A 20157-nucleotide genomic window follows, 5' to 3' on the forward strand; every position below is an offset into this window, starting at 1 on the left:
CATCCAGTAGTTTATTCTTGAAATTTAAAACAATTCCATAAAATGACAGAGCACCTATATGAGAGCTACTGAGGGTTATGAACCAACATAACATTGAGGCTACAACAGTTCCTTGGTATCTGCTCTTTTTTTGCTTTTCAAACCCTCGGAAGTAAAACAGTTGATGACATATCTAGATTCTGGTTTTACAAAATAAATGCCACGTGAAAAAGACTTGGGAGGGTAAAAAAAGTAATTAAATGGGCGGTTTTATATATACACTCTGATAAAAGAAGTCTGTCTGCGGTATAACAACTCACATGGCTTCAGGTAATATGCTTAAATGTTCTAAAAAAACAAAATACAACCCTCATCTCTCCAAAACCTCCACAAAAAAAAAAATCCACAGACTACACTGTAAATCAGCGGCCACATCATACACGCAATATCCATGTGAAAATAAATCTTTTATCTGACTGACCTATCCGGTAGCTTCTCAGTCAATTACAACTCATACAAATACACCCTCAAAAGGGACCAAAGCAGATGCTTTTTGGCAGAAAATAATCATTCTATACATAAATATACTTTTCTGGAGCGTGGTTACATCTTACATTTGCGAAAATAAAACATACACTTTAATAAACCTTCTTAGAAAAAAGAAAAGAAAAAAGATCGAATAGGATTTTATCATGACGCAATACAATTCATAAATATTCTGAGGACTCTGGTCTCATACTCTTGCATAGGAAAAAAGGTGCAAAAAGGTGCAAGACATCGGAAAAAAAATGCACATGAGCATAACAGGGGAGTGGCTTATAGCGGCAACGACACGCAGCAAAGTGCTTAAAGGAGTTGTGGACACGACGTGAAGAGGGATTAACCATTTATGTCGGATTTTTAAGTGGGAGTGGGTGCACGGCCACATTGTGTTGTGTTCTTTGGATGATTTTAAGTTGTGTGTGTGTGTGTGTGTGTGTGTGTGTGGCTCGCTGCCAGGTTCTGCCCTTCTCTGGCCATCGTCACCCAGGAGAGGTCAGTCTGATGCAGTGCTACACAATACAGTGAAACCTCCACGCACACGCATTTTATACCCGACATGTCTCCATCTGCATGTGAAGCCTGGCGCACATCATCCATCATACTTCTCATCGCCACTCGGTCCTACAGCATGACATATTTGCAAGACTTTTAATGAGCCGTGGCGAATGAAAAGATATTCGCTACAGCAAAGAAGACGAGCAACTGTTTTCTTTGTTTTTTATCACTTCCAGAGAGATTTGTTTTGTGAACAGGGATTTTCCTCTTCCGCTGCCGTATCTGTTCACATAACAGCAATAACTTCATCACATTTTTAATATATGTAGGAGCATTATCACTCTGCTGTCTAACATCTACAGTTCTGAAAGAAATGGGATTCTCAGCTCTTGAATAGATCCAGAAGGAACCTCTTGGATGCGTCAGCTGTTGTGAATCCCACTGACCCCTTGAGACCTTTTCACAAGCTGGGCACTCAGAGGTCGCGCCCTGCCGGATGAATGAGATCAACCTTTGGCTTTAGAGACTCCAATCACTGCGGCTGTGTCAGCCATGCATCCTCGCTGCAGGCCCAGCTTCTATCTGGATGGGAGGGTGTTAGGAGGGCAGAGGGGGAGTAGTAAGAGGTTTTATTGTGAGTCCGTATGGGGCTGTGAGTCCTGTTGTTGAGGCAGGTGGTAAAAGCAGGAGCGATGAGGCCTGCACACTTTCTGATCTGCGATGCTCCGTCACTTGTCATTTCACTCAGCTGGAAGACACGCCTGCTTCCTTCTGCCGCAGCCTCTCTTTCTGTTGGCAAGAACCGAGAAAGAAGAAGAAGAAGAAGAAGAAGAAGAAGAAGAAGAAGAAGAAGAAGAAGAAGTGGTGGTGTAACCATTTCAGTGCAGACACAAGAAAGAGCAGCTTTTAGGAAATGCCATCTCTCTGCTGTATCTAGATCAGTTCTTACCAGACTGTTGGCATTGATCTTCTTGGTTTCGACTCTCTTCTCCGCTGTGATCTTCTTGATGTTTTCTTGAGCTTCCTTCAACCTATAGGGGGAAATAAATAAATCCACAAAGACTTGATATGTGCAGACCCTTTAAAACCAGAAGCACACACTAAAGGCTTTGGAACTAAATCATGAAACTCGTGGAGCTTGCGGAAACAGTATCTCTCTCTCTCTGAGAGCGAGCTGATGAGATAATGAGGCAGCCTTTAAAAAAACACTTGGCTTTTATGACTGTACAAACAATTAATTGTACTTAAGCACAATCAGCTGTGAGTAGCATGAGACACAATTACCACGTAGAAAATTAAGAGAGAGCACACGGCTCCATGGCAGAGCTGAGACATCAGCTGGAGGACACTAAATGTCTTCTGCTATGACAACCTCCAAGTGGGAGGAGCCATGAAGCCACCGCATGATGCTTGAAATGACCACGCAGTAACGAGCAGCTTCGCTCCTGTGCAGTCCAGTCGTCGTCCCCACACATGTCCAGCATCATTACAGTGTTTATCAGTTCTCCCAAACGCTTGCTAGTAAAGCCAGGAGGCCGCCAGGTGGGTCTGCTGTCGCCCCCGCCCCACCGACACGACGCCTCAGGTCAGAGGAAACATCATAAATTCAGGCCCCAGTCCTTCAGACAGAAGGGCCGAGGCTCCAGCTATGCCTGTTTGCCTCCTCTTTGATAGCCTCCCTCTCTGCTATAATTAAGCATCTGCACATATAACGCTTGTACAATTAGTGCCAATTTGACATTATGTCTCGAGGTCGTTAAGCACCAATCAGAAGGTGACGGAGACAAGAAGTCTGACCCCAGGATGAAACGGTTCAGGCTTAGTTTGGAAGCCAAGGTTGTGCTCTGCAGATATTTCAAACCAGGCGTTGCAGAGGATATCAGTCAGGTCTTATATGACCATCCCTTTAAGAGGCACTCCAGTAATGTAGCATTGCTCTTCATTACATTGGGGGACCATAGGCAGATAATGTAATGTAAATGCCCAAAGTTGGAACACTTACTGTTGAAAAGTTCCAGGAATCTGAGATAACTGTAATGATTTCTTTCCAGATTTTTAAAGCTCCCAGGAAACTGTTTTCACACTTCTCCTGATAAGTATACTAATCTCCACAGAAAGAGCACTACCAGAATCCAACCCACCTCTCTTTGGAGATCTTCTTGTTTTGACGTATCCAGGTGTTCTTGAAGTCATTGCAAAACTCGTACCAAATCATAAAAACGAGATTCGTTGACACTTCTTTCTCCCCAGACTTTGGCTTGACCCCAAGGTAGCTCACCGTGTCCTGGAAACTATATTGGAAAACAGAACACAGGCACAAATAGTGTTGTCTTACTAATACTTAAATACTTCAGACGTAAAATGCGTTCCAGTGAGGTCTAAACACACAAGGAAGCGAAGGTGTATGAATGCATGCAAGAAACAGACTAAATAGGCAAATGATGGATGTAGAGTGAGACAGAGAGGCGAGGAAGTGAGGTGGAAGGAGAGCGTCCACCCTGCTGGGCCACGGGGGAGAGCCAGGAGCGGTGGCTCCATTATCACATTGACCTCCACAGCCTGTAGGGGGAAGACTGCCAGAGGAGACGGAGACAGACAAGAACAGGCTGCTTCTGGAACAAACAACCAATGGGGATAAGCAGAGTCTGGATTTTCTGTTCACTGGGAATGTAGCGCGGCTCCCCAGCCTTGTTCACTTGAAACCAAATCTGAACTGGTTGCAAGGCTCCCAGCGGCACACGCAGGGCATGAAGAGAAGCCTGCTGCTTCGGATTCCGTCCCTAACCCAAACATGAAAGACATTTTCTAGCCGTGCCTGTCAAAGGGTTGATAAAAGGGGACTATGATTCAAAGGATGCTCCCTGTCCCATTGACACTCAGATAGGCTCTGACCTCCAGATGCTAGGTGGCTTTTTTGCGACGATGATCTAAGACACGTTGCTGTGGAGTGAAATGCTACAATATGCTACCCAGACGGCTTGCGAAAAGCTGGAGGAAAAATAAAAAAAGGGCCTTCTGCATTGCATGAGCCTACTTCACATTTCCCAGTGATGCGTCATTTTGCTATGATGCTCGAAACAAAAAAGAAAAAAGTGAGAGCGCAGTAGATCATCGTGGACGCTACAAAAGAAATCAGAGGCTCTGGGATGTTTTGATTGACCAAACAGGCCTTCCGTCCTAGGTATCTTTGTTGCAGCCATGATGAACTCTTCTCCATCAGCTCCTCTGCTGACCCTGGGTCATCATGTCAAAGCACGCACAAATCAAGCAACAGCGGTTTTCCTTTCACCCTCCCAAGGATATGCAACAAGCAGATACACAAACGCTTCACTCAAAACAGATGCAAACACACTCACACATGCCAGTACACCTACGAAACAAACACAAGCAAGCTGACCTTTGTTCATTTGCGAGCGCAGAACACACACATGTACACACACGCGCACACACACACACACTCTTCTGTAATATACATGCTATGATGCCATTGCCGTGAGAGGGTTTACTGCAGCACCCGTAGCCGGCATTCCTCACTGACAGCTATATACAGAAAAAAAAGAGAAAAGAAAGACCCCTTACGAAACCACGAGCAGCCGTGACAATCAGGGAAATATCTGGAGAGTAAACTCTGCATTCCTTTGTTTCCCCAGTAAAAAGAAGAAGTAAACTCCATGTTGTTGGCACTAGGCCATTTTGTGCCATTGCCATCATACAATACCCGGGTAGAATAAGTCGTCAATGAAACCAGGACTGGTGACGCAGTCGGGCCAAAGGAAATTGAGCATGCTGTGGGAGAAGCGGACTTAATGAGACGGAACCGAGGACAGAACCTGAAAACCTCAGTGAACCCAAACATGAACCAGACAAATTACAACTGCATGTTGAGGGGAAAGGCCATGGAATGACTTTTGTTATGTTTCATTCAACTGACATCTCAATTAATTACAATTTAGCTTAAAGTAATCGTGTGCAGTGTGTCAAAGTGCTTTCTCACTTGCAGTGCTGGGCAGCAGTTTAATATTTTCATTTGTGGTTTCTGCAATACTGAACAGATTGTGACTTTAAAAACAAAAAAAGCCCTTTAAGTTTTGTGAATGATTTTACATAAGGTCACTGCACTAACATCAGCTTTGTTATATATATATATATATATATGATCTTGCATACATTTGCTATGCATCAATATTGAAACAAGTCTAGAGTTAGGCTTGCAGCTTTAAGAGATCCTACACAGCAGCGCGTAACGGTGACAACGCTAACATGCTTTGTTAGCTTTCGGCAGGTAAAATGTGCTTGTTAGCTCTAAACACGGACGACAGCTGAGGCTGATGGGAATGTCCTTCATTTTGACGCTATTTGTTCTAACAAACCAAAGTATTGGACCATTTTGGCAATAAATGAAAAGTCAAAAGTTCAAGAAACAGATTGGGAGCATTTAGATTACCGCTCAACGGCTCTCACAAGGGAGCTAACGAAGCTAACAGTGTGAACCAGAAGCTAGGTGCTAAGCTTCCACAACATCTATGAAGCCATGTCACTAGCATGGCTTAAATGATTACGGCTGGCTATCAAATCATAAGGTCAAGTTTATATTTACCAAAAAAATGCAAATTAAACAAACAAATACAATGTGAAGTGTCACCAGAAATTGTTTCTGGACATGTTCCCCTCCATGATTAATTGATAATGAAAATAAATCGTTAGTGGCAACCCTGTTTGACGGACACGTTGCAGCTGGAATCCGCCCTAATTTTTGTCCGTGTCCTGATGCTGATTCCTCTCATCCGGCCATTCTCCCTGCTGCTTGACTTTGACTCGCAGGCGTCTAAACTCACTGTTTCCTCATGAGGCCGAGGTGTTAGGTAGCACTGAGGATGTGTTGTCCGTTTCCTTCATTAACACCACCATGTTGCTGCTCTGTGTGTGTGTTTTGTGCGAGGATCCCTCATCCAGCGCAGATGTGAGAGCCCACCCAGGGCCCAGTGAGCCCTCTGACGCCCATATTCATCAACAGCGTGTCACTTTTACGAGGTGGCTCTGTGGGAACCTGAGAAAGAGCCCACCCCCCCCCCACCCGCCTCCTGCTCTACCTAACGCAAGTCAGCCAGGCTCCTCTTTAGATGAAATTAAAGGAAAACTTCATTAAAAAGGCAAAGGTGCTGTCAGCTGCGGGGCCCTTTAGATCAATATTCCCCACCAAGTTCTCTCTCTCTCTCTCTCTCTCTCTCTCTCTCTCTCTCTCTCTCTCTCTCTCTCTCTCTCTCTCTCTCTCTCTCTCTCTCTCTCTCTCTCTCTCTCTCTCTCTCTCTCTCTCTCTCTCTCTCTCTCTCTCTCTCTCTCTCTCTCTCTCTCTCTCTCTCTCTCTCTCTCTCTCTCTCTCTCTCTCTCTCTCTCTCTCTCTCTCTCTCTCTCTCTCTCTCTCTCTCTCTCTCTCTCTCTCTCTCTCTCTCTCTCTCTCTCTCTCTCTCTCTCTGCTCAAAAAACAGCAACATGAAACAGAACAGTTGGAAGCATTATCTGAGTTATAGTAATTGTCCAAGGCAATCAACTTCCTAATTGTTTATAGTTTCCATTTTCCAGCATCTTTCACTTGCTTTCGTGATTTATTTTGGAAGAGGAAGAGTTGCGATATAAAGCAAACAATTCTGCTCTCTATCCAAACAAGGCAAAAATAATCTATTTGCTTTGTTTGTCTGCCCCACCATCTTTTTCCAATATGAAATGTTCCAGATATGATTTTACTCGGACAGCAAGCTTGGCGGCTGCCAGTGTGTCTTGCGCCTATAAATCTCTCAGAAAACTCTCGGGAGTCTTCTGCATAAAACACGGCAGATAAGAATGATAGGAACTGAAGGGGAGGAAGCACAGGGCGTTCAGGCTTAAAATACAGTATGCTGTGTGTTTGTGTGTGTGTGTGTGTGTGTGTGTGTAGAAATCCACTGCTGTCTCTGGAAAGCATTTTTATTTGTCTTTCAGACAAACTACAAAAGGCCCTGAACTAAGTAACAACTAGTTAAAATATATATAAAACGGTGCTTAATCCTGCTAAATAAATTGCTCCCAAATCCCATCCAATAATGGAATTCAAAGTTGGTGTGCAGTTTCAGAATTTCTCAATACGATACCGTGAAGCCCCTTCACCTCATTATGCGGCTAATAACTCTATGCGACTATACAAATTGCAACTATTGTGCCATCAGAAACCAGCTATGTTATCTATGTGAAGCATGTTAAATAATCGCAATGTGATGTTTGCACTGCACGACACTTGAATAATTCCCTTGTTGAGGAATAAAATCCACAGAAAATATCAATATTGTCTATACAAACATCTTTCATTTGTAATTTTAAATGCATCTGGCCTTGGGATTGTTAAAGTTGGTCTCCTACCTTCTCTGTGCTTCATTGAGTCGATCCTCTTCAGCTGAATGCTCCTTTTGAGCTGTAAAAAAAAGGGAACAAATATTGGAATAAAATATATCGTGGGGCAGATTATGAGGCTATTGGTGACATAGATAACCAAATGTTTCCACAGACAGACACTGAGAAATGATCACAGAAACACCAGCGGGTCCAGAGGGGGGCGCTGTGTTCATTAGCCGACCTTAAGGTTGCCCATCGAGAAGAAGAAGAAGAAGAAGAAGAAGAAGAAGAAGAAGAAGAAGAAGAAGAAGAAGGGCCCTGGGTTGAGTGGGTCAGTGACACAGTGAGCATGTTATCCAAGTGACAGTTAAGCACACTGTAAAGTTTGACATGCTTTATGATCCTCGGGGCGGGGAGCGGCGGCCTGTTTGTCGACATACAAGCTGGACCGATGCAGGGCTGAGCAGGGAGGCTTGGGAATTGGAGGCTCCTGTGGACTCCTGCCATGTAAAAGTGTCTAAATGCAAGGCAGATGTGTACGGCGGGCCAGGCCGAGGTGCAAGAATTTATCTAGGGCCAGAGAGTGCCTGTGATCTCAGATTTATTGCATTTTCCAGATTCATCCTTTTTACAATGATGGGGGACCTTTCCTACTTGAAGATTTAAGAGGGGGAAGTCTCCAAAAAATTGTTCAAAGGCAGGTTTGGGGGTCTTTTGGGAGAAGGTTTAGCTTAAGCCTCCGACCAACCACCCCTTTTACTTTTACTCTTTTTTTAAACATGTATGTGGGCAACGGGGCTGAGGTAAACCTAATGAATAAAGGTTGTGGCTATGTCTGGGATAGAAAGGAGGGGTGGGGGGGGGGGGGGGCGTGACCAATGGCGTTAGTCTCAGTGGGGGTCAGGCTGGCGCCTGAGGTACCCCTCTGGTGCGACTGTGTAGAGGTGGCACTGGAGCCGAGAGGCTGAGAGACGGAGAGAGAGAGAGGATGTGTGAAGTTTCTCTTCCTCCGCTCCCCATGCAAACATGAAACCAGTAGTCGCTAACTAGAAAGTTATGAGATGTGCATGCTGAGAGGGACAATAAATTAGGGCTTTAAAACTCTGACACACTTTTCCAAACCGCTGCTCTACCTAGCAGCTAGATAAAAAGATGGGAAGCAGTCTGTGAGGGATGCTGAGGACGTTGAAGATTTCCACAAAGCATCCCTCTCCGTTTTCCTACACCGCCTCTATTTGAACACGGACGCATCTCAGAGACTTCATCAAAAACAGCTTCCTTGGACAGTCGTTATCTGAAAGTTCTACAGCACCGACTACGTAATTCATGTTCATGTGAACGAGTGGTATTTTGGTTATTGGGGTCTGACTCACTGGCAACAAAGACAACGCAAGGAAGTGATAATACACATGTATTTCCACAAAAGAGCCAGCGAAATGAGACTTAAACAAGCGGAGATTAAAAGCAGGTATTTGTTTTCAATTCGTCATGGCTGGTATTCAACACGAAAAATATGCCCCCGTAAGAGTATCCCCAGAGGTTTCAAAGAGCTCCTATTAAAAAGGAAAATGAAAAAGGTGATTAGACGTTTAACCCACTACGGGCTGTTTTCTTTAACTTTACTTCAGAGAATAATCCGAAAGATGAAGAGAGAAATACGTTGTCGGGGTAAGAATAGACCTGGTGACGGAACGAGCACAGGATCAGCCTTACAAGAGAACGGATCACTTGATTTCGGAGGCATCCCCTGTTAGATCTGGGAGCGATCACACAAGTTTAAGAGGCAGAGCGCGGGGCGTTCGGGTTCATCTGCAGGCCCTGCTGAGAGCCTCTCCACAGGCCGGGTTAGGGGTCAGTGCTACTCGGGAACACAAGTCTTTATCTGTTGATTCACTGGTGTACTTTGATCCTCTTGTTTAAGGAAGAAGTTATACCCAACGGTTAATGTCAATATCTAAAATCATGTGTCAAACACATGCATCTGTGGTCAGCCTCCTGAGCATTAACCAGGGTGAAAGATTCACTCGTTCACTGATGAGTCAGAGTTTAAGAGCCTCGGCCGCTCTTTGATGTGAGGAGCTGTTGCTTTGTTTGGCCTTTTGAAGCCATGGAATCATCACGAACAATGATTACGCACCGCTTCTCCCGAAGCATGGGCAACGGCTGGAGCAATTCTGTTTATGAAAGAAAGGTTTACAAGTATCCCACTGGAAAGTTTATGTTCAAGATGTGCCTTTGCAAATCAATGCCGCTCTGTAGCCGGTGGCGACCGCAGTGGTTCTGAAAGCGTACAAATATGCTGCGATACTGGCCAAAGCTCAAGGGAGGCTGCAGGTAGTAAAGGTGGATAAGATAACTAGAACAATGTCATGGCACATTTCTATAACAAGAATAGTGCGTAATCCCAGCATGGGCTCGGTATGCAGTATGCAACAAACATCTTTTCAGGAGTTGTGCTGCAAACACGGACTCCCCACCAATTTTCACTCTGCACCGCAGACATCTGGCTACAATCTCCCCGCGAGATACCTCATTTGACTCTTTTATGATAGAGGGAGTCTGTTGTTTCACCACTCGGCCCCGCTGCAAGTAATGCAGGCAATTAGTCCTTTAATGCAGTCTCCTTGTGTGACAGAGACACTTTCCTCTTGTCTCGATGCCGATTAACACATAGCACACATCGCATCTAAACTAAGTCCTTGTACTTAAAAGGGTTGTTCTACTCAAATTACAGAAAGCACAAATCTGTCACTTCCCTCTAATGATACGTGGCCATGCAGATAGTTTTGGGCCTCCAAGTTTTGCAATATCTGCCACTCTTTTCTTCCTGCATGCCAATACAATAGAGGTGAACAGAATTTTGTTTCATTATTGCGTTCATATTTCTTAAGGCATCCTAGCTGCCTAATGGTTTAAGTTGCTTATCATAAAACATACATATCTCCAGTTTAATTGCAGCCATAACATGAATAAACCTCCTGCGAATTAATACACATCAAACGGCAACATCTCATCCAGAGGATGTAGAGACAAGTAAGCAGCCACTAAACAGTCCATAGAGCTTGCTGTTTTCTAACTTTTTTATTTTTTAGAGACTATTCATTCCGTGGGTAGAAAAAAGTTCCAATAAAATATATTCACTGTGAGGTCTGTGGTCTTATAGAGGAGCAGGGACACAGTTTTCCTGCTGTAAATTTGTGCAAACCAACTCCAAGACTTTCAGAAAAAAACAGCGTGCCCCACTTTCCTTCTGGCCTCTCGTGTAGACTGTGATCGCCACTTATCTGCTGCTTTCTGAGAGCATCTGTCCACAGGCTGCTGCGCGAGCTACGATGTACAGAACACTTGTGGGGCGACCGTGGGTCAGTAGTTAGCAGGTCTGTCTTTCAATCAGAGGCTTGGTGGTTCGAGCCCCAGCTAGCCCTAGTCGATGTGTCCTTGAGCAAGACACTTAACCCCGAATTGCTCCCCGATGCTGTGTCTACGGTGTATGATTGTAAGTTTCTTTGGATAAAAGCGTCAGCTAAATGAAATGTAATGTAATACTACAAGCTTGCGTTGTGTTTTTTTCCATAAAAATCCATCACCCCAATGTGCAGTTTGTAGATTTCATAGAAGGCACAGAGTCGGGGTATTTTTTAACCGTATGTTACCAGTTAAGTGGCAGCTCCTACAACTATAGCAGAGGCTGGGAAGACCAGTGTCTAGGTCAGAAAGGGGACAGACGGAGAGATGATGTGTCGGGGGAGGCTCTGCTCCTGTCCCGGTGGTCCGCAGACCTGATCCAGTGAGGCCAGCCAGTCTTTACAAGGCCGCAGCCAGAGGTGTCCTGCCAGCTTTATGGCAGCCGAGAGTACATGAGAACCACGTTAGAGGCAATGTGATCCCTTCTACAGGCCTGGAGACTCATGTCCTCAAACCTTCTTACGGCGCACAGAGATGAGATGCCACACACACACACACACACACACACACACACACACACACACCACACACACACACACACACACACACACACACACACACACACACACACACACACACACACACACACACACACACACACACACACACACACACACACACACACACACACACACACACACACACACACACACACACACACACACACACACACACACACACACACACACACACACACACACACACACGACTGTCTGACATAACATAATTATGCCTTCCCCTTTTTAAAAAGGTCCCATGCTGCGTGTCTGGATGAAAACAGGTCTTTTCTAGCTCTGTAAGGTCTGTTTCATGTAAATCCTCCGAATGTTTCATTCATCTTTGAAGACACTGAGAATTCTTTTTCAGGGTCAGGAGCAAAATTGCTATATATTTATAACTTGCAAACCATATGTGGAACAATGTTTCCACCATGTTTATAGTTTTGCCCCAGATGAAAAGTCTTGACTCACCAGTTGAGATAAATCCTTCCATCTTCTCCTTGAAGGGCTGGAGGTATTCCTCTGACGGGTTAGCACACACCTTCTGCACGCTCTTCTCACAAACTGGTAGAGGACAGAGGAAGACAAAAGGAGGGGAATGAAGAGTGACTGGGCTTAACACAGGACAACTTCCCTTTAGAGTAAACAGTGAGAGCATTTAATTCAATTGATACCATCGGAGGAAAGCGTCCCATGGTTTATAAATCAGGAATATTTGTCCGTTGTTTTACATGTTGTTGTTGTTTCTGATAACTTAATATTGTATTCTGAAAAGACAGATTTCCCCTTTATAATCAGACATGTCTGTCCATGTGAGGGCAGCAGATGTGTTTGCTGTTTGTTGACGGGCTTTGTGCCAAATGGCCCAACTCACACAAGCTCACAGACAGACACAGACACACACACACACGCTTGGTGAAAGAACTTTGGCACATCCAACCTGCAAGTCATTAATGGCTGCAATAAATACCGTAACTTGCCTATGACTGCATGTCGTAATAGTTCCGCAACACAACAAGAGGTCTGACCGCTGTCTCACTCCCCTGCGTCGCTGCTTTTAGATCAGAGTGTGGCTCTCATGTGTTTTTGCATGTGGAGATCCTGCACCTGCAGCTCGGTGAACTCAAGTCGATTACATCTTTTATTTATTGGCGTTCTCAATCAATCGGACAGGAAACGCAACGTCTGCACATTAAAATTGAGGAGTAACTACGCACGGCCTCACAGTTTGGATTCCAGGGTATTTTGTGGAAAGTAAGAGCCGGCAGTGATCAAAATAAAAAACAGAAATCAGCAACCAAACAAACATGACCAAGATATCCTGTTTGGACAGACTACGTTTCCTTACCAGAAATCCCCCCAACTCAAGAGGACCCATTAAAACAGTGTTCAAAACAGCAAGTCTACAATTTAGAGGCGGCTCTCGTCCAAATGTGGTCCAGACAGCAAAGGCTGCAAGAAGGAAGCCCACAAAAACACAGCAGCTGTAAAGAATAAAAACTAGAACTCCAGTTTGAGACATTGTCTAGCAGTGATGATACATATTTTAGAAGAGTGCATTGAAAAAGAAGATTCTCCTGCGAGTAATGCATCTCCATATGGCTCCATGTATCAGGCCAGACAGAAGATCTCAGAACATATTATGGGCTTTCGTCTGAATAATTCTTTAGCGGTCACAAATAAAAGCAACGTGTGTGTTTATGGAGCAGTGAATTATAATGTTCCCACAAAACAACAAGAATCCGATTTAGAAGTTTTGGGAACATGTTATTATGCCTCACACTTTATTTCACATCGTACAGTATCACACACAATGGCATACTACTAAGTATTTAGAAATGATTTTTGATTTATTTTTTAAGTAAAAAGTATTTAACAAAATGTTTGTATTAAATGTTTGTTTTCAACATGTACATCATGTCTGTTTGATTGGGCTTCATGAATATGCAGAAAATAAATAGATATAAAAAAGGTAAAATTAAAGACTGAAGAGTTTAAAAAGAATAACAGCTATCTTGAATTAACACTATTATTTTAGATACACAGTATATTTTAAGACTTGTAAATATAGATATATCTCTATAGTAATATAAATATTCACAATATATTTCTTGGCATGCTGACTTGGTATTAGTGCTTCTCATAATCTGCAAAACAAAAATGTTTTTGTTTGAATGATATAAATAAATCAACTGCGAATCAAACCTGAATTATGTATATATAGAATTTATTTTTATGTGAAAATCGAATGACCATTTAGATGTAGATAGCAAAATGACCAATCGACCTGCTAGTCAGAAAATAATAACATCTATATATGTGATACATAAGTAAATCATAGTGTCTTAGTTATCTAACATCCAATTAAAAATGTATACACGACTACACGACACCCATGGATTGTCTCATCAGGCTCACCGTGTGGTCGTGTAGCCACAGAGGACCAGTTTCCCTCCGCAGACATACAGACAGACAGCGATCTTTAAAGCCACTGTTAATACAAGGGGAAAAACGGATGAGACATCTCGGAACAGAGGTCTGTGAATATTCACATGGTCCAGAAGTAATTTGTCTAACCAGAGCCGCAGGTACAGCCTATCACCCTGTGGAAATATCCAGATGGAGTCAGAGCCGGTATCCTGAGGCACTCAAGCACCATTTGCAAACATGCATCTATTACTCCAGAGGAGTCATCCATCATATCCCAATCATATCCCAATGGGAGAAAGTCGACCAGCTCCAGTTTTGTGTATTTTGAAGTAGCACGACAACAGCTGTGGGTAAAGGCGGGCAGTGGTGGAGTTAACGGGAAGAAAAACAAACAAACCAGCCAGACCTCTGTTCCAGGATTTACCATGTGTGGTTAGCGAAAGATGGGTGACTTTGATGTCAATATGTGCTTATGATAAGCAAGAGCTCCCCTCTCCAGAGACCAGGAAATCCCAGCACACCAAGACAATGCCCGACTGGATGGGGAGCCTGGGGAGCACCACAAGATGAACCTGCTGTGTGATGCATATTTCGGTCTCGTAAACGCTGCGCCGGCTCTCGTCTCTGTAGCTCTGGATCATTATTTAAAGTAAACACTGAGGGAGCAAAACACTAGGCAGAGAAACGCATAATACACAGGAATACACATGGCTTTTTTGGCCCCTTTTTGTTAAAAAAAGAGCAGTTGCCAGCTGAACTACAGTTCCAACTGTCATTTTAAATTGTACAATAATGTAAAATCAGATGAATAACCTTAAGTTCTGTTGTAAAAAAAATGTTTTTATTAGAGAGGTTAAACCAGTACAGTGCATCCACAATTATCTCCAATCCCAGCAGACCCCCCCCCCCTTCACACTGTATCAGGCTATTCCCCCTCAGTGAGGCCAGCCAAGAGACTGCCTCTATAAGAAAAGGCAAGACTCCCTCTCCACTCCTCATAAATCAACCCATATCCATCACACTAAACCCTTCTCCTAAATTTTAGCTGGAGAATACTGTTCTGACAAGTAGAAACATGAGGCAGGACTTAGAATATGAGCTGGAGCATCAACTCTTGTTAAAATGTGGATGCTGGGAGCATTAAAATCACGAGGGAATGCTATGATTAATAAGTGCAATATTTATCTATACTCGTCATACTAGCTCAATCTGTGAAGAGTCTTGTTTGGTAAAAGGGCCTCTACATCGTGGCCAGATGTTATTCTTATTTAACGTGCAGGCTGTTTGCAACCAATCACTGACAAATGAACAAACATTTAGCATTACTTTTGTTTTTATTTGCTCAGATGAACAGTGACTGAGAGGAGCCTATGTCGTAAAACCGACCTCAGGCTAAAGGCCCTGCCTGAACTTGACATTAAAGGCCATTTAAAATCAGGACACTGTCTGATTTTCCCCAGTGATGAATGCCTAACCCGGGCCAGGCCTTCTGTGAAACACTAAACTCCCCTGAGCAGCAAATGAGCTCTGACTGTTTCTTTTTATTTGATCCCATTTCATTCGGTAGCGTCCCTTCCTCTCTGTCCAGTCCAATTACGCAGCAGTTAAAAGGGATCTTTATGTAAAGATAAACGTAATCTTTAGTTTGGGTGCTGGGTTCCGAAGCTAATTGCACTACTATACATGTTTTGAGTCCGAAACGGAATAGAAGATATCGGTCTTTATAGGAGCCGAGAGTCCTACAGTAGGTCGGGGTCCCCGTGGCCCCCCATTCAGCCCTCCCCCTGAGAGGAGCACAGAGAGAGGTCATCACCCTCTCCCCAAACAGGAAGCCCCATCAAAAGAGGATCATGTTTCTGCACAAGCCAGTGAAGGAGAGGCCAGACAAGCAGACCAGGTCCCGCTCCTGAGCATCACTGGTGACTAAACGCTGCACACACACATGCAGCAAAAGCGTCATTACGTCTACAAACACACGACCGTGCCAATTTTAAAAGACAGTATGCTGAGATTCTTATGAGACAAGCACACATTGCCGCTGTCTGAGGAGAGACTGCTAGCACAGAGTCTCCTGACCTTTGACCCAAGCCTGGAGGGCGAGACACCATCGACCACTGCAGTCGCCACCTCAGGATCAGGTGAGGGGCAGGCAGCCTCGCTCGTCTCAGTCAAACAGAGCCAGTAAACCAAAGTGTGATTCAGTATTGGCCTCTCAGTGGATGGAAGTGATATGTGTTAGCATTATAATCAAGACCACTTGCTTTCTTTAGGGTAGTTTATAATAGCCAGGCATAAATATTTATTCTTGAAGGCTGGAGAGGATAAAAATGGTGAAAGTCAGAGGTGGACCTCACCAAACATCCAGAATCCAATGCTCGCCCTGTGATGCCAATACCCCCCGAGGACTATTGTGCCAGACTGTGCTGCAGCAGAGATCAAATACGAGGGCCCTTGTGTTGCATTTATTGTCTTCAGGTCTTCCATTTTTCCTAATAAATGAGTGACAGCTTGAGGTGGGTCTGGGTACTTTAGTAGACTCTTTGTATTTTTCCCTCAGGTCAGAGACGAGAGGGCTTTAACAGCGATCTAAAAAACGTAGGGGAGAGCTGCGGAGCATATCTAATTGCTTTCATATGCCGTATTATTGGTTGATTTAAATAACCACAGACACCAGGGGCACTGGGGGGCATCGCCTTTAACCTCCGCATGGCCCTGGCCAAGACTGACTGGCTGGGTTACTGAGTGGCTCGGCGCCCACGACACTTTGAGCACAGAGCATCAAAATCGGGTTTGCTTATTTATCCGCCATTTGTGACTCTTATGGTCAATGAGCTGGTATTTGCCTTTGGGATTTTACTTCTGCTTTTGAATAAGAAGGGACAGCAAAAAATAAATGTAGATGATTCTTTGGCTAGGTGCTTCGTCACTGGTCCTGAAAGGGGAGAGGGTGTGGTGTTATGATGTCACGGCTGTTAAGAGATATACCGTCTGGTAACGGGGGAAAGCCGCCTCAGGCCATCCGAGGTCCTGAATACACCATGAAACCTCTTTGCACGGGGCAGGAAGAGTACGTGGGATTTACATGCAAACTGCACCGGTGAAAGATGGTACGGTATTCAATTACACTGACTGATTTATAATGAAACACATATGACCAAGGCACTAAAATGCAATGTGGGATGAATGTACTTCAGACAACAACAGGACCTGTCCTACCAGTCAGATCCTTCTTCAGCTTCCTGATGTCCTTAGTGAGGTCTTCAAACTTAACCTGACCAGCCTGGAAGAAATCCTGAGGCTCCGGCATAGGGAACACACTCTTTTCTGTGCCGGCATGCTGGAGCAGTGGATCAGATATAAAAGTACATGAGTGATGAGTTACAGATGTTTTAAGAGTGTCGGAGTATAAAATGGTGTGAATTTGATTGATGGTGCCTTACCTCGTCAAAATTGCGCAGGTAGTATAAAACCACATAATCCACCAGGTTCATACGATTGTCCTGAGGATTAAATGACAATCATACTTTACATATATTATCTAGTTATTGATATATCTTTGCGTTTGGATTATTTTGGCCTATTTAGCCAAGAGTTATCAGGGAACTATGGCGGATCTTCAGTGTAAAATTGTGAGAAATGTTTTACCCTGCTCTTGACGTCCTTTAGTTTGGGGAGTATCTCCAGTCCGAAGCCATCAGCCTGACCTCTTGTCCTGTTCCCACCGTTCATATAGTTCCCAAAGGCCAGAACAAGACCCATTACATCCCGCAAGCTATTACACTCCAACAGCTCCTGAGAGAGAGAGAGAGAGAGAGAGAGAGAGAGACACACACAGACACACACACCCTTAGTTAGTAAACCTTCACACAGCTTAATGACATTTTTCTGAAGCACTGTTTGTTGACGCAATGTTCTTACTTTGCTGACATTCGAGATGATCTCCACCTTACGACGAATGGAGGAGATGGTATCGAGGAATACTGACTGGAAGATGATGCAGTGCGCTCGGCCCGCGAAGTCGGGGATCTGGGAGAGCTCATAGAGAAACCTGGAAAACAAAAGGGCAGGAGGAGGTGGTGGAAGAGAATGGGGTGTGATGTGTTATGACAGAATTAAACAAAATGTCTAACAGGAAGAACTATTTTGGGTCCTTGGCAGGCTGTGCTTCCCCATGCAGGCAGGCCGCCTGAGTCAATGTTGCTGTTCACAGGCAGCTGATAGTCATGAGCGGTGCTGCTCGGCTGGGTTTGAAAGGTCCGCGGGGTCGGGCGGAGAGAGCAACGAGCGCCGCACAGAGACTGATCAAAGGTAGCTCCGGCCTGATGCGAGACGACTTATGTAAACAGTGCCGTGTCAGAGGGGAGGGGAGCGGTAACATCCTGAGTGATTAGGCCCTGCTGATGGGAGGTATACACTGAGTAGGGATGACTCGGGCAGCCGTAGTGACGGCTCTGGTCAAACATGGAAATAAGAAGGCCAGGCTGAGCGGCACCGCTGGGTCCAGGCCTCGTTAACTGGCCCGGACTACTTAACCCTGACAGAAACTACCGAAGCAATGCTCATTAATGCGTATGCTTTAACACGAAGGGTTGGAGAGGCATGTTAAAAAAATAAAGGCTGAGGAAGGGAATGGACCCATTATGCTCCAATGTGTAAATGTTGGCCAAAATGACTGACGAGTATAAAAAAAACTGACTAAGAAATGATTAAAATTGGGATTTAAATCCAATCCGCAGCGCACAAGTAATCTTAAAAATGTTTTAATTATATTAATGCTGGAATGAAAGTTCATTTTCATTTATTGATAATGATGTGCCCTATGAAATTCCATGTTAATTAATTTAATCTAGCTAAATGACTTGGTGAAATATAAGGCAAATAAATTAAACTCAATTCCTGAACTCACATTAATTTATCTGATGAATACTGGCAAGTTTATAATGACTTATGAATGAATAATCGTCTTTGGAAAGTATTACAACATTTTTGTAGAAGCGATCTTACTGCTCAGGCTTGTCCAGCAGTTTGACTTCATCCTCTTTAGAGGTCTCATAATGTTTGGTTATCTTGGCCATTTCGTCACTGGTGGCCCTCTGTGAAGAATCACAACAAAGTCCAAAATCAATATGAATATTAACACAGCTCAACACTTCCACTAAGAGAATGACATCCAGTAGACACTTGAATAGGTTGCAGTGCAAGATGTCACACAATAATACAACATATGTGGACTGATAAGACACATACCATAGTAAAACCAATTTGTAGCAATAAAATTCAAAAGGTTTTCTCCATTTCTTTAAAGCTGTCTTTACAGCCTTTTGTTTTATTACCTTCGACAAAGCGCTCCTTCATACTTACATTTTCATATAAAGCCTCAATGGTCTCCAAGTCCACCACAGAGTTGTCCACAGTAAGAACAGCTGGAACAGTAACGATATTTATTATAAGCAGTCAGTCTAATAAATGGATAAGATCTTGGCCGAAGCATGCTGCCTTTTAAGTGCTGCCAGTGCTCGAAGAACAAACTTGTTTTTCCGACTAGGGATGTAAACTCATGATAGACCAGTAATTTTGTTCCATTTCAGTTAATAAAACATCGTATTTGTGGCTATGACTATTTGTAAGACATACTATAGATTTTATGAGAATGAAAAAGAGAGCAATATCTGACTTTAACCAGGATGAAAGTTCTGTCTGTTCACATCTGCACCAACAACCACAACACATCATTCAATTTCCATGGAGTTGATTTATACATCTAATTTAGAACATTCGCTGGAGGCTGTGAAGCTGGCAGTGTGGCCAGGCTGGGTCTGAGACTACGGAGCCGGCACGGCTCAACACAGAAAGCCTGAAACTGTTTAACCTCTGGGCCCACGGTGAGAACCACCGCAGCTGACTGTGGTGCTTTTTAGAGCGAGACAGGAGAAGGTGAGCCATATGAGAAACAAAGGATGCAGGAGGAGGCAAAAAGGAAGAAGGATAAGAGAGAGAGAGAGAGAGAGAGGCTGTTAAAAGAGTACATTTCAAAATGTAGACACGATAGGACTGAGAAATGATCTGAAAAAGAAAGAGGTTTCTTTGTAATAGCAAAAGTGCACAAGGAAGTCTGAACACAGGGCAGCAAAAAGAGAGAATGACTCCTGCTCTGTGTCTGAGAGGTGTCACAGGTTTATGACTCAGTGAGGGAGGAGGGCAGAGCACACAAAGGGAGGGATGCTCCAGTGCTGCTGGATCAGCTGGCAGTTGTCTGGTCGGTGTCAGCTGAGGAGGGCTGCATGCCACCTACTGCTCTCAAATCAGTCACTCAATGTGACAATGCTTTACGGCCCCCACGACCAAGAACTGACGCAGCTACACAGTAAACGTATCCAGTGCT

At 44.0% G+C, this 20157-nt stretch overlaps 1 protein-coding gene across 2 annotated transcripts in view; it reads right to left on the bottom strand.

The window, feature by feature from the left end:
• Positions 1–125: 125 nt before the first annotated feature.
• LOC117751669 (formin-like) overlaps positions 126–20157 on the bottom strand; it is a 36740-nt gene continuing 16708 nt past the window's right edge. Inside the window, exons 7-17 of one of the 2 annotated variants that reach the window (XM_034563615.1) lie at positions 19137–19198; positions 18780–18868; positions 17694–17823; positions 17421–17567; positions 17216–17275; positions 16992–17112; positions 11817–11909; positions 7408–7459; positions 3159–3308; positions 1967–2048; positions 126–1806 (exon numbers count right to left, since the gene is read on the bottom strand). In XM_034563615.1, coding sequence (XP_034419506.1) covers positions 1762–1806; positions 1967–2048; positions 3159–3308; positions 7408–7459; positions 11817–11909; positions 16992–17112; positions 17216–17275; positions 17421–17567; positions 17694–17823; positions 18780–18868; positions 19137–19198 — 1031 coding nt within the window. In that variant the 3' untranslated portion in view covers positions 126–1761. Of the gene's footprint in view, positions 1807–1966; positions 2049–3158; positions 3309–4735; positions 4804–7407; positions 7460–11816; positions 11910–16991; positions 17113–17215; positions 17276–17420; positions 17568–17693; positions 17824–18779; positions 18869–19136; positions 19199–20157 lie in introns of those variants that run through there. The other variant, XM_034563616.1, reaches the window with a different exon arrangement.

Source organism: Cyclopterus lumpus, chromosome 22, assembly GCF_009769545.1.
Source record: "Cyclopterus lumpus isolate fCycLum1 chromosome 22, fCycLum1.pri, whole genome shotgun sequence".
In the NCBI taxonomy this organism is placed as follows: domain Eukaryota; kingdom Metazoa; phylum Chordata; class Actinopteri; order Perciformes; family Cyclopteridae; genus Cyclopterus; species Cyclopterus lumpus.